This window comes from Dermochelys coriacea, chromosome 2, assembly GCF_009764565.3.
Source record: "Dermochelys coriacea isolate rDerCor1 chromosome 2, rDerCor1.pri.v4, whole genome shotgun sequence".
Taxonomy (NCBI): Eukaryota; Metazoa; Chordata; order Testudines; family Dermochelyidae; genus Dermochelys; species Dermochelys coriacea.
The window spans coordinates 153,240,160-153,255,727 of record NC_050069.1 but is presented as its reverse complement, the minus strand read 5'-3'; the positions used below and the strand labels follow the sequence as shown (position 1 = coordinate 153,255,727).

Sequence of the window (15,568 nt, the reverse complement as noted above, 5' to 3'; positions counted from 1 at the left end):
TGAGGGTTTCTGCCCCACAAGCCCTCCCTCCTGCACCTTGCACCTGCAGGGATCAGGTGTCAGCTGCCCTGTGGCTTTGCAGGGAGCCCTCTGCAGCTCCACTGTCACAGGAATGAGTGAGAAAGTCCTCATGGGGCAGAGCAGAGACCTCTGGCACTCCCAGCTCATGAGTGAGAGAGCAGGTCCATGACAATGACACCCAGCCCCAGCAGGTGCAAGGTTGTGAGAGGGGAGAGGCTGCACTTACACCAATTATTGATTTTTTTCCCCATCAATTTCAGCATGTCAGGTAAAATCACTTTTCCCAACCTTCATCAATTAAAGTCAAATCCTCCAAAGCCAAGCCTAGCTAGGATACTCCTGCTCTGCAGATGTTCCAGTTCCTTGCATACTAGATTTACGCAGTGCCACTGGAATTTTCCTTCATGATAAGCACACAGGTGCCACTGTGGAATCTACTACCAGTCACTGCTTTCCTCTGAGGCACTCGCTGCTTTTGAAAACATCCCCATATGTTTTTAAAATTCTCTCCATTGTCCCCTTCTTCTTCTTAAATTACAGCTATAAAGTTTTGATGAGGAGTACCCGTGGCACCTTAGAGACTAACAAATTTATTAGAGCATAAGCTTTCGTGAGCTACAGCTCACTTCATCGGATGCATTTGGTGGAAAAAGCAGAGGAGAGATTTACGGCTGCTACTCTGAAAAAAGTTTTGATGCCGCATCATGATCAGATCTATGGCTTGTATGACTGTATTCCCCAAGAAGGGTCTGCAGTCCTTACTATCCACCATCACAAACTTCAGTTGGAACCATCTGTTATTTTTTGGGTTAATTACTATGAGGTTACATTTTCATATGGGCTGCATTATGCTCCCATAGTACATTATTACATGGTGCCTGCTCTTTGCAATGGGCATGTTTGAATCCAAATCACCCTGAAAAAAATCTCACAGCAGAAGATCTTACTAGCCAGCTGAAATCATACATCATACATTAATATTGTGGCATGCATGGAGATTGTAATTGTCCCTTGTTGCTTTCCTGACAGCCTGAACCTATGCTTTCAGACTCAAAGAGAGAGTCATGATATCATTGCTGCTGTTTAATGTGCCATCCCCTCTTGTACAACTCTGACTAAATCTTTGAGATTTTCCTCTGCTCTCACACACACTACTAAAATGGTTTCATTTGCCACATTCCTTGCACTGCTGTCCTAGTTATGAGCATTTCTCCTTTACCTGCTGTCAAATCTGTTCAAGTCACATCTCCCCCTATAGGCTATGTGGGAAGTGTGTGCAGATGAGTCCAATTATTCCCTCAACTCAGCAGATATTGCTGTGTGTTGTTCTAGTGGGCTGGCTCTCAACCCTCCTGCCAAGGCCTTTCGACTGTCTGGTCCCCTCTTAGGATCCCAGGTCAAACCACAAAACCGCTCGCAGTCAGCAAACAGGGTTAAACAAAATAAGGTAAAGAAAAATCTGTAAGCAGCTCCCTCTAAAATATGGGCCTCTCTTACTTCAGAAGGGCCTTGGGATAATCCATGTCTGCTTCAGAATCCACTGGGGCTCCAGTGTAAGTCTCAATCCTTTTCCTTTTCAACTCGGGGGTTCTGCACCCTTCTTCTGTGAGGGCAGGGGCTCTTGAGACCGGATGTCCTCTCTTCGGGGCTGCAGAAACTCAGTCTGTTCCCTTCTCAAGGTTGCCCCCCAGCAGAGTGGAGTTCCCTCTTTTTAACTCCTCCTCCAGTCCTGGCATGATTGGCTGGTGTGGCAGGTCAGGGCCATTTCAGCCCAAAGCAGCTTCTTAACCCTCTTCATGCTAGTGCGGGGTTTATATACCCCATCACACCTGGTCATGCTGTCTCCCACGGTAAAGGAATCTTACTCTGAGTATGGAACCTGGCCACCTGCTCTGCTTTGCTGTTGTCTCACTACATGTACTTCTGGGGGTGTTGTGCCCCAAGGGCTTTCATCCTTTCTTTTGAAACTTTTGCCGCATTCTGCATCTCTTAGCATCTGTCTTACGAGACATTGCCTACTAGGGTTGCCAACCCTCCACTAATTCTATTGTTGTCACTAGAATAACAGTCCCTCCAGGAATCATGGGCCCACTGACTCCAGCTCCACTGATCATGAAACATGCAGTGCCTAAGTGCCTTTGTGAATCTAGCCCTCTGGGCCAATGTGCATCTTTAGGTGCCAAAATACCTTTAAAAATTCTGGCACTTAGGTGATTTTAAACATTTTATTCTCTGTGCCAAAGCCAAGTCCATACACAGACTGCCAAATATTGAGATCAGAGGCCTCTAGAATGGTCTCACCACAATCTTCTTTCTTTTGGATGTGAATACTCTTATTTCAGAGTAGCAGCCGTGTTAGTCTGTATTCGCAAAAAGAAAAGGAGTACTTGTGGCACCTTAGAGACTAACAAATTTGTTAGTCTCTAAGGTGCCACAAGTACTCCTTTTCTTTTTGCGAATACTCTTATTGTAATCCATGTCTCGGTCTCTTCACGACTAGACTACTGCAATGCACTCTACACCTCAAATCCAGTTAGAAACTGAAGCTGTGGGGAGAATGCAGCTTTTCACATGCAAAGAAGGGTATCTCATCATGAGCACATAAAACTAGTGCCCTACAATCTTTGCAGGTAAAATGAGGAGAAATGCCAAATACATCACTCTAAAGGCACTGGCAGGAGAGAGTGAAGGAAAAACAGACTGGTTTTTCCACTCCCTGCTTAGGCTACAAGGGTTTGTAGGGGTTATATGGAGAAACTGTGGCTCTTGGGAGGCATATGCAGGGCATGGAATTCTTATTGGGAACTGGTACTATGGAGGGACTGAGGCCTTGCAATGATTGTCATGGATAGAGATTGCTATCTGGGGGATGTCTCTGGAGGGGACTGTGGATTACAGGAAGTTTCTGTGTGGAACAGACGATTTGGTGAGAGGACTGAGGCTGAAGGGGGAATATCTTGGGAGGGCTGAGGTTCTTCGGAGGGGAGACTGAAGATTGAGAAAGTCTTCTGGCAGAGACTAGAGTTATCTGGAGGCCTAAAGCCTTCTGCATGTATGCAACTGTCTCTTGTGGCATGTATGTTGGGACTGCAGTTCTTGGAAGGGATCCAGAGGGCACAAAGTTTAGTGAGAGTGTGTTGGGAAGTCATAGGAAAGGAGAGAGGACAAAAGGGGAGGGCAGAGACTAGAGAACTGCAGGAACAAAATGGAACCTGAGGCATATGTGGTGAGTAAAACTGGGAGAATAACAGATTTTTTGGTTCATGGTAATTTTAAAAAGCTGAAAAATATTTGTTTGGGGGTCAAATGAAACATTTTGTTCCAACACAATTGAAATGAAATGTTTAGATTTTGACCATTTTTAAATATTTTTATTAAAAAATAAAATTAAAGAAAATCTAAAAGAAACTAAAAGTAATTTCAAACCAAAAAAATCAAAATATTTAATTTATACAATGTCAAAACAAAACATTTAAAATTTTTCAGAATTTTTTTTTTCAAAATTAACATTTTGATTAAACTGAAATTCTTGAAATGATTGGGTGACACTGACACAAAACATTTTGGGGTTGCCGAGTCTGCTTTTTCACCAAAAAAGATTTATATGAAACATGCAAATTCATTGTTAATGATGACAAGAGCAGAGAGAGAGAAAGACAGGACAGAGGGTTAACTCACTCCAGGATCATAAGAAGTGAAGTATAAATAAAGGGAGTGAAAATAAGAGTGTGCAACTAGTTCTACCTCCTCATTCCCCTAGACCACAGCTTCTCAAGCATACACTTAGCACAAAAGCAGGTTTGGACACTAGATTTGCAAGTGCTCAAACTGATGCTAGAGGCTTAAATTTAGGAACAGGCTGAGCCTAGATTTGGCCTGTACTAGCTAAACCAATAACCAAACAAATGTAAGGAGACTGTTTCCCCCTTACTAACATTCAGTGGGGGTGTTTTAGTTGCTAGCACCCAGTACTAAAAAGGAGAAAGGATCTATGGGGAATCAGGCCTTGAGACTGACAGCCCCCAGGAACAATGGGGAGAGGCCAGTGCTCCAGGTCAGTCTGAATGACAGGGCAGGCAGGCTAACCAGGGAATCAGGAGGCCAGGGAGGTCCCATCCTCCCTGTGAGCTGGAATTGTCTGGGTCGGACAGAATGAGGCCGAGCTAAGGAGAAAGCAGGGGCCCAAGCTAAGCTGGGGAGCAGAGCTGTGCCAGATCCAGAGGGACCAGAGGCACAGCCCAGAGAGAACAGACTTGCCCTGAGAGCAGAGTTGCAGCAACCAGAGCCAGAGGGGCCAGAAAAGCAGCCCAGGAAGCAGGTCAGTGCTGGGAGCAGAGTCACAGAAGCAGCCTGCAGAGCAGACTTGTCCTGGGAACAGAGCTGTAGCAACCAGAGCCAGAGGGGCCAAAGAAGGAGCCCAGGGAGCTGAAGGCAGAGCAGCAGCAGCAACAGTGCTGAGACAGAATGGTGGAGCTGGGACTGGAGCAGTCCGGAGCTGGGTGCAGTGGGCAGCTGGAGAGAGCAAGGGGGACCCTGGGCAGCAGGCCCAGCATAGGGAGATGCCTCAGCCAAGAGACTCTGCAGGCCAGGCTTGGATCGTAACCCCGACAGGGCGGGGGCGACACTGGGAAGAAGGGTCCTGCCACTGAGAGTCTGAAAGCGTGTGGCCACCACCAGAGCAAGTGTCCAACCCACAGCATCCCTGCAGCACAGCCAGAGCCTGAGAAGGAGGCCTGAGACTTACAAGGAGCAGACTGTGAACTGCCCTGACATTCCAGAGACACTGTTTGTGATGTTCCCTGCCACAGAGCGGGTTGATGTGTTTCCTTTAACCTTTCCTATTTTTCCTTATTCTTTTTAAAATTAATTGTTGATTAAATAACTTGCATTTGCTTTAACTTTTATGTAATGGTCAGTGGGTCAGAGAAGTGCCCAGTGCAGAGAGAGTACCCCGAAGTGGGGACACCCTAGCCTCTGTCCTAGGTGACCAACAGCAGGGTTGGGGGTTGAGCCCCCCAGGAATCCTGGGCCCAGCCTTGTTGGGGTTACGAGGGCTCTGCCAGACAGGAGAGTGGAAGGGGAGTCCTCAAGGGGAGGGAGGCCACTGGGTAAAGGTAGTGGGAGCAAGGACTCAGATCCTTTCGCTAGCCCACTTCACCGGGGTAGTGCAGAAGCCAGGAAAGTTCCCCACAATAGCGGGACATTCCCCCGCTTACATAATGATAAAATTCCTTCAAAAGTATATATATTTTACAAATCAAAAGATGCAAAGGAGGATGTAATTAGAACTCTAAGGCATTTTTTATTGCAAAAAGGTGTAGTTTGTACTACAAGAGAGCTATATTGATGTAAAATTCTAAGTAGTCTTTACCTCATGTAGCTAGTTAAGAGATAAACCCCAGGTGGTTTTACCTTGAAGTACAAAATACACCTTTCTTGAAGTGAAGAAATAGCCTAAAATCTTGAAAGGTAGAACACTAGATGTTGGGTAGAGCCCCGTGCAGGACTATTCTTTAATCCCACTATTATGGCAGCCAGTTCTGCAAGAGCTGTGGGATCCACATTGAAAAGATTAGTTAAGGTTTCCAAACACTGATGGCTTGTCTACATAAAGGATTTTTTTTTTTGCAACAGTGTTGTTACAACAGAGTACAAATCCCCAGCATAGATATGCTGCACCTGTGCAAAATAGAATAACTTGAACCGGTCTGAGCCTCACTTTACAACAGTGCATCACATCTACACTGTATCAGCATAAAGAAAAGGAGTACTTGTAGACTAACAAATTTATTAGAGCATAAGCTTTCGTGAGCTAGAGCTCACTTCATCGAATGCATTTGGTGGAAAAAACAGAGGAGAGATTTATATACACACACACAGAGAACATGAAACAATGGGTTTATCATACACACTGTAAGGAGAGTGATCACTTAAGATAAGCCATCACCAGCAGCAGGGGGGGGAAAGGAGGAAAACCTTTCATGGTGACAAGCAAGGTAGGCTAATTCCAGCAGTTAACAAGAATATCAGAGGAACAGTGGGGGGTGGGGTGGTAGGGAGAAATACCATGGGGAAATAGTTTTACTTTGTGTAATGACTCATCCATTCCCAGTCTCTATTCAAGCCTAAGTTAATTGTATCCAGTTTGCAAATTAATTCCAATTCAGCAGTCTCTCCTTGGAGTCTGTTTTTGAAGCTTTTTTGTTGAAGTATAGCCACTCTTAGGTCTGTGATCGAGTGACCAGAGAGATTGAAGTGTTCTCCAACTGGTTTTTAATTAATTTGCAAACTGGATACAATTAATTTAGGCTTGAATAGAGACTGGGAATGGATGAGTCATTACACAAAGTAAAACTATTTCCCCATGAAGAAAAGGAGTACTTGTGGCACCTTAGAGACTAACAAATTTATTAGAGCATAAGCTTTCGTGAGCTACAGCTCACTTCATCGGATGCATTACGAAAGCTTATGCTCTAATAAATTTGTTAGTCTCTAAGGTGCCACAAGTACTCCTTTTCTTTTTGCGAATACAGACTAACACGGCTGCTACTCTGAAACCTGTATTTCCCCATGGTATTTCTCCCTCCCACCCCACCCCCCACTGTTCCTCTGATATTCTTGTTAACTGCTGGAATTAGCCTACTTTGCTTGTCACCATGAAAGGTTTTCCTCCTTTCCCCCCCCTGCTGCTGGTGATGGCTTATCTTAAGTGATCACTCTCCTTACAGTGTGTATGATAAACCCATTGTTTCATGTTCTCTGTGTGTGTGTGTGTATATAAATCTCTCCTCTGTTTTTTCCACCAAATGCATCCGATGAAGTGAGCTCTAGCTCACGAAAGCTTATGCTCTAATAAATTTGTTAGTCTCTAAGTTGCCACAAGTACTCCTTTTCTTTTTGCGAATACAGACTAACACGGCTGCTACTCTGAAACCTGTATCAGCATAGTTATACAAATACCAAAATCCCTAACAGAAGCAGGCTTTAAGTGCAGTAAATACCATCTGGCAATAAAAAACAATGAGATTTAAACAATGGATGCATTTTTTCCCATTAATGATGGAAGTAGGTCCCTTAGCATTCAACATTAGAAACCACCTTCTTATACTAATAGTTAAGCAGCTCTTACCTCAGAGAATCTTTGTACATCCTGGGTTAGAGTTCCCACCCTCTTCCATTCATAATATTTGAGTAACTTCAAAATCGCAGGATTCACTGCATTATCAGATGGCACTGTCCGGAAGAAATAAGGATATTTTTTCTTATCAGCTAACTCTGGGGTTGTTGCTGCAAATGAAAGCTGAAAAACAAAGAAATGGAAATCTCAATGAGTGAAGTCTAATTGCTGGCCCCATAAGAAGCTTACCCTACTTAATGCAAGGTAAAGTACATGAGGTGATGAATTATGGACATTTAGAAAGTTTTTGACTATCTTACGTTAAAGAAATAACAAACCTATTTGAAATATTGCTACAATCTTTTACTTTTTCAGAAATAAACCTTTTCAACATTGTCTACCTTTTAAACAACAATACCGTATATCCTATTAAACCTCACAACATTATAGCCCATCTGCTACAAATTTAAGTGCATGATTCATTAAAGTTTTGAGAGGGTAGCATTACAAAATTCCCTAGATCAGATTAACCCCACCCATATTAAAAACCCGGGGCAAGAACCCTTTGGGGAGAAAATCTCTGAAGAATCCCCTGTGGAAATCCCTCCAACTTCCCTCCACAAGAAAGGGTCCAGAGCCCACTGCCAATCCTGGACACCACTTTGTGGCTTCAGTGGAAGATGTGGGTGTGCAGAACATTTAAAAATAAAGCCATTTACTTGTCTTTATATGGATTCAGGTGTCTAAAGCCATGGAGGAAATCAAAAGGCAGCCAAGATAAGCACTCGTAAGTCCCTGGCTCTGATTCTCCAAGTGTGTTAGTTAGACAATGGCTCTCTCTGGACTGTTGTGTTAGGACAGGGACAGATTGTCCCTGACTCTTGCACAACTTTTAAAATTAGGCCACTTGGGTGCCTAAATGTGGAGTTAGATGACTAACACCCGGTACATGTCTGGAAACATTGATTAAACCTCTCTGACTACATTTCTCCTCTGTAAATTGGAGCTGATACAGACTCACATTTCAGTGGGGCTTTTGAGCAGTAATGAGTAAATGTTTTTAAAGTGATTTGAAAACTAAGGTACTGGCTCAGAGCAATTCTAATTGACAGTGCTGAAAACGGCAGGTGGAGTTTACATTGCCAACATTGTCAACACCAATCATAGTATTGTAGGACTGGAAGGGACCTCGAGAGTCTTCTAGTTCAGTCCCCTGAACTCATGGTAGGACTAAATATTATCTAGACCATCCCTGACAGGTGTTTGTCTAACCTGTTCTTAAAAATCTGCAATGATGGAGACTCCACAACCTTCCTAGGCAATTTATTCCAGTGCTTAACTACCCTGACAGGAAATTTTTCCTAATGTTCAACCTAAACCACCATTGCTGCAATTTAAGCCTATTGCTTTTTGTTCTATCCCTCAGAGATTAAAGAGAACAATTTTTCTCCCTCTTCCTTGTCACAACCTTTTATGTACTTGAAAACTGTTATGTCTCCTCTCAGTCTTCTCTTCTCCAGACTAAACAAGCCCATTTTTTTCAATCTTCCCTCAGAGGCCATGTTTTCTAGACCTTTAATCATTTTTGTTGCTATTCTCTGGATTCTTTCCAATTTGTCCACATCCTTCCTGAAATGTGTTACCCAGAACTGGACACAACACTCCAGTTGAGGCCTAATCGGAGTGGAGTATAGCAGAAGAATTACTTTTCATGTCTTGCTTACAGCACTTCTGCTAATATATCCCAGAATGATGTTTGCTTTTTTTGGAACAGCATTACACTGTTGACTCATATTTAGCTTGTGGTCCACTATGGCCCCCCAGATCCCTTTCCGCAGTACTCCTTCCTAGGCAGTCATTTCCCATTTTGTATGTGTGTAACTTATTGTTCCTTCCTAAGTGGAGTTCTTTGCATTTGTCTTTATTGAATTTCATCCTATTTTCTTCAGATCATTTCTGAAGTTTGGCCAGATCATTTTGAATTTTAATCCTATCCTCCAAAGCACTTCCAACCCCTCCCAGCTTGGTATCATCTACAAACTTTAGAAGTGTACTCTAAATGCAGTTAAAGTTCTGTTCGAAACAGTGGGAAATTTAAAATAAAAATGTCCAAATATCAGCATGTCAGAAGTGAGAGGAGACAAGTTCAAACAGGCCTTCCAATTGCTTCAGACCAGTACAGGCCAGCTCCTTACTATCTGAGCGCTGAAGCAGCCCATTGATCCACCAACTCTCATCAGGGATGACAGAGGGGTAAAAAAAAGAGGAGGAGGAGGAAAGAAATGAAAGGCGACCTTCCTGACTGTATATTACTTCAAGAGTGACACATTCTATATCCATCTTAAGAATCGAAGAGGCATCCTGGATTAAGAAGGCCTCTCAACTTCCTCTTGCACCTATAAAAGGTTTGGGTTATTCCTCATACAGAGACTTCATTTACCCTCTGCAGGGTTGTCCAAATGCCCCTTGCCTCCCAACCATTCATATTTGTCTGCTACATTTGTGGATATCCAATTGGGCGCCTTATGCATCAATACCTATGATGCCCTCATTTCTTTTTCTCAGACCTCCTCTACCTTTCCCTGTACCTCCCCAATCCTCCTCCTGCATCACTATTTCCCTGGATTTTAATTACTCTCCTCCTTCCCTGGGACTCCTTAGTGCCCCTAACGTCCTTTCAGTCTCTCCCACAAGTTACCTTCTGTCTGCTTTTCTTCTGCTCAACTTTCAACCTAATATTCCAACTTTCTCTTTCTTCTTTTCCTTCCTCACTTAAGGGTTTTTTTCTCTGTCCCCTTGATGTCTCTATCTACCCTCAAACCTATCCCGAGCCACTTACTGCACATTGGCACAGTTGAGGGGGCAGCGCACACAGGTACACATTTAAGGATGACAGTTTCTACCTCCATGCATCTGGAAACAGCAGAACTGAGAAAGTCAAAAGAACCCTGCTGAATTGTCAGTTGTACAAAACTACTGATGCTGAAAGGCAGCAGTTTCATGAATGACTTTCAGACAATCCATATGCAGCTGCTCAGGAGGTAGCATATGTGGTGCCTGTGTTTGCCCCGGGCCTTCCCACCTACTTCCTGAAAATGCCCCCATTTCTGACATCCATGGGATACTTGTGGTTATTTTCTGCAACAAGTTTAATACTCCAAATCTTCTGCCAAGAACATGCCTCTCAGGCTGCTGCCACCCATGCATGGCTTTTGAATCTCTTTATTGTAACAATTGGATAAAAAGTTGGTGCTCTCCATATCATATAACAGAAGGGAACATATGGCTCACAGTGATTTATTTGCAGAAGAATCCATACAAAATTCACTGTTCTTATGCCAGAAGGATTTGTGGTTGATGCTGAAAAAAGCAACAGAAGTTGTCTAATGAGAGCATAATAAAACTGATCTTTCAGGCTCAGTAGAAGAGTGATAGAGCACAGGTGCAGTATATAAATGTAGCCAAGCGCACTATTAAGTATATTTGCATTTTTTTGACCATGCATTCTTTAAATTCATTCAAGAAACATCATATTGACATTCAAAAAAGAGATGGGTCTAAACCAAAACATCAGATCTAAATACTTCTGCATGTTGACAAAAGTTGGATGTAGCTTGGAAGAGATAGGAGCCTGACCCTAAACTCAGGAAAATAATGCTGCATTGGTTTGAATTTGGTCTAAATTTGGGAGGTTATTTTCACAAACAGAAGGGCTACAAACTATTTAAAAAAACCCCAAGGTTAATGTTTGCAGAAATGGTTGGTTTACCCTCCATGGCTGACCAAGGAAAGTTTCTGCTGCTCACTGGCCAGCAGCTGATTGGATTTTTCAAGCCCTAAACTATTATCCATTTAACACTGCACTGTGCAATATTCTAAATAATTAAAGCAAAGCTTCACTTATCAGAATTTATGAGCAAAATACATTTTATGATCACGTAGCCTTGATTTTCTTTCACGGCATTGATTGGCTTACTTGTTAATTCATAAAATTTTGTATTGTGCCAAGTGTCTGCAAGTAATTAATTCAGAGAGCAAAGGAAGGAAAGCCTGTCAAAAGAAGTGTCCAGCTTCTCTGGTTTGCCAAGTAAAGCTGAACTCTCTTTAAGATACTGTACAAAAGAGTGCTATAGCTGTAAATGAAGACCTCTACATCAAGCTGAGAGAGAAAAGCTCTTCAAGTAAACAGACCAGCATGAAAAGGCAGCTGACAGCTATGCTATACAAAGCCTGGCTCCTGGAAAGACTTCATTTGGAAATTAATGCAATATAAAAAACTAACTTTGGATCAAAGAAAATAATATGGTGGTTGTTTCGGAAATAAAAGTTGTCGAGATTTTACATCAACACAAATGAGGAGAGGAGCTGAGGCAGGTTTCATACCCAGTGAGATGTGCTTGCCTAGAAGGAGTAGGATACAAAGAAGCTTGGACCTGTCATGTTTCTTTCACCAGCACGTATATATTGCGGACAAGGAAAGAACTAGATATGAGAAGCTACTACTACAGGTGTAAAAGTAGTCATTGGGGGAAAAATACTACTCCATCCAACCACAGATGCACACAGTATGTGGAGTGTATAAATAAAATATAATTAGGGCTGTCAATTAATCACAATTAACTCATGCGATTAACTCAAAAATTAATCATGATTAAAATAATTAATTGCGATTAATCAGACTTGTAATAATAGAATGCCAATTGAAATTGATTAAATATTTTTGGATGTTTTTCTACATTTTCAATATTGATTTCAGTTACAAAACAGAATACAAATTGAACAGTGCTCACTTTATATTATTTTTTATTACAGATATATGCACTGTAAAAATGATAAACAAAAGAAATAGTATTTTTCAATTCACCTCATACAAGTACTGAAGTGCAATCTCTTCATCATGAAAGTGTAACTTACAAATGCAGGTTTTTTGGTTACATAACTGCACTCGAAAACAAAACAGTGTAAAACTTCAGAGCCTACAAGTTCACTTAGTCCTACTTCTTATTCTGCCCATTGCTAATACAAACAAGTTTGTTTACATTGATGGGAAATACTGCTGCCTGCTTCTTATTTACAGTGTCACCTGAAAGTGAGAACAGGCATTCACATGGCACTTTTGTAGCTGGCATTGCAAGCTATTTGCATGCCAGATATGCTAAACATTCGTATGCCCCTTCATGCTTTGGCCACCATTCCAGAGGACATGATGATACTTGTTAAAAAAAATAATGCATCAATTAAATTTGTGACTGTACTCCTTGTGGAAAATTGTATGTCTCCTACTCTTTTTTACCCACATTCTGCATATATTTCATGTTTCAGAGTAGCAGCCGTGTTAGTCTGTATTCGCAAAAAGAAAAGGAATACTCACAAAAGCTTATGCTCAAATAAATTTGTTGGTCTCTAAGGTGCCACAAGTACTCCTTTTATTTTTGCATATATTTCATGTTATAGCACTCTTGGATGATGACCCAGCTCATGTTCATTTTAAGAACACTTTCACTGCCGATTTGACAAAACGCAAAGAAGGTTTTATCAGATTTCTAAAAATAGCTACAGCACTCAACCCAAGGTTTAAGAATCTGAAGTGCTGTCCAAAATCTGAGAGGGACGAGGTGTGGAGCATGCTTTTACAAGTCTTAAAAGAGCAACACTCTGATGCGGAAACTACAGAACCCAAACCTGCTACAAAAGAAAACAATCTTCTGCTGGTGGCATCTGACTCAGATGATGAAAATGAACATGCATCAGTCCGCACAGCTTTGGATTGTTATCAGGTAGAACCCATCTTCTGCATGGAAGCATGTCCTCTGGAATGGTGGTTGAAGATGAAGGGTCATATGAATCTTTAGTGCATTTGGAACGTAAATATCTTGCAACGCCAGGTACAACAGTGCCATGTGAACGCCTGTTCTCACTTTTAGGTGACATTGTAAACAAGAAGCAGGCAGCATCATCTATTGCAAATTGTAAGCAACCTTGTTTGTCTGAGTGATTGGATGACCAAGAAGTAGGAGTGAGTGGACTTGTAGGCTCTAAAGTTTTATATTGTTTTATTTTTGAATGCGGGTTTTTTTTGTACAAAATTCTACATTTGTAAGTTCAATTTTCATGATAAAGAGTGTGTACTACAGTACTCGTATGAGGTGAATTGAAAAATATTTGTTTTTTACAATGCAAATATTTGTAATCAAAAATAAATGTAAAATGAGCACTGTACAGTTTGTATTCTGTGTTCTAACTGAAATTAATATATTTGAAAATGTTCTAAACATCCAAAAATATTTCAAATAAATGGTATTCTATCGTTGTTTAAAGCGCGATTAATCGTGATTAATTTTTTTAATTGCTTGACAGCCCTAAATATAATACAAGCATTTCAACTAGAAAGGCATTTTCCTTCCCCTTCCTTTTCAAAGGTCTAACAGGGTTTTATTTCAGTGATATTATGACATAAACTGAGACAACCTCTAGTTCAGGTGAGTCATGAAGCATAAGAATGATGTTTAGGGACCTTTCTTCCAAGCCTCATGTGATCCACAGGTTGTGTCAATCTATGTCATTATATCATTTAAATACAACCCGGTTAGATGTGTGAAGGAACAACAGTTGTACTAATATCACAGTCCAAATATTATTTCAAAAATGGCATATAACCATTAACGAATAGCATCTCACAGGAAAAACTGCTTTTACTACTTTGATTTTTGGGATAGGCAATCTAGTTTAATCCATCATATTAACACACATGAGAATATACAGAACTGAAGTCATCAGTTTAGTCTACTATTATTTGCTTCAGTTAACTGAAGAAAAGTTTGGAACTCAAAACTCCATATATTCTAATTAAAATGATTGGCTGAAGAAGTCTAATATGAACAGGGAAGACAGACCCTGGAATTAAAAGGAAGGCAAACACTAGAGATACTTTAATCACATGGGAAGGTTAGTAAAGATAGCAATAGTGTTAACGAATGGATTAGTATATTGTAGAGTTTGCCATTGAACAAGCTATGTGTGCTATTAAATGTTAAAATGGATACTTACAATCAAAATATTAAGATGTTTGCTAAAAATTCAAAAGGAATTGTAACTCTACTGTAAAAAAACACCTGTGAGGGAAAATGAACAAATCAATTATAAATCAGATTGGGTTGAATGAACATCTTCCTCTTGTAGAACAAAGAGAGTGATCATGCTTTTTCATGATCAAACTTTAAATTAGAACCCCTACAGAAGAGGTGCACTATCTATTAATCATTATTAATGACATTGTTAATGGATAAAGTTTGAATGTAGATAAATGCATATTCCTCCTGAATTGACTATCCAGTGTCTGACACTAGCTATTTATGAATGTTTAAAAATGTGGAGATCTATATTTAAAGGTGACTGGCCAAGTTTTTTCAAGTTTGTTCACTTTTTCATTTTATGACTTTTAGTATAAAGATCCACTTCTGCTTTATTTAGTTTTATCAAACTCCCTTCTTTCATGATTTTTAAAATAGTGGCTATTTTCCCTCTCCACCACAACTTGCCCATCTCATGGAAAAACATGAGTGAGAGGGATTTAAACTCTTCCTCCTCCTGTCCTACTAGTGATCTGCAAACTAAGCAGATAGCATTTATCATATTATCTTTAGCCATACATATTTATACTTTGCTGCGCTGTTTTGCTAAATGTGCCTCCCAGTTCAGAGAGCATGGGAGAGGAATAATTCATGAACAAGGAGCAGTTTAGATCATAACACAGTGATAAATATGTCCATAGACTTTGTGATGTCACTATTTCACAGAAAACAAAGTTACATGAGATGCTAAGGCTAATGCGAGTACCCAAAATGCTAATTTCAAGGAGGAATAAAAGACAGACAAAAAGTTTTGTTTGTATGTATGTGTACACACGCACGCACACACACACAGCTTAACATATATGCTAACTGAAGTACTCCAAACATTCAAAAAGCTTTGTAGGTCACCATTAAAAAGCTTTATTTGGAAAGTCTAGGTACTAGAGAGAAGTCTTCAAAGAGGGAAAAACAGAGTTTAAAACTTTCAGCAAGACAGAAAGACATCATTCAAAGTAAGAAAAAAAAAGTGGAATATAGACTGAGTGCCAAAGGAATCACAGTAGGCTAGATTCACAAAGGTACTTAGGTGCCTAAACGCCTCTGTAGGCATCTCAGTCCTACTATTAGGCAGCACTAATGTTCACCAAACCACTTCTCAGCTACCACATAACCCTGTAGGTGCCCAAGTCCTTATAGGCCCCTAAATCCTGGTATTTCCCCACAGCTAATGAGCTGTGTGGAGCCCAAGGTCATGCCTAAGCTCTTGCAGGACTCTCAAACTAGGCATTCGCCCACTTTCTCCTGAGCAGGGCCTGAGCCAATTGGCATGTTCAGCACACACCTACCCTGCACAAAAGAC

The 15,568-nt window shown here is 41.0% G+C and overlaps 1 protein-coding gene across 3 annotated transcripts in view; it reads right to left on the bottom strand.

Moving 5' to 3' along the window:
- GABBR2 (gamma-aminobutyric acid type B receptor subunit 2) overlaps window positions 1–15,568 on the bottom strand; it is an 868,870-nt gene that overhangs the window by 548,241 nt on the left and 305,061 nt on the right. For all 3 annotated transcript variants that reach the window (XM_038393151.2, XM_038393150.2, XM_043508506.1), the window contains exon 3: window positions 7,151–7,321. In XM_038393151.2, coding sequence (XP_038249079.1) covers window positions 7,151–7,321 — 171 coding nt within the window. The remainder of the gene's footprint in view (window positions 1–7,150; window positions 7,322–15,568) is intronic.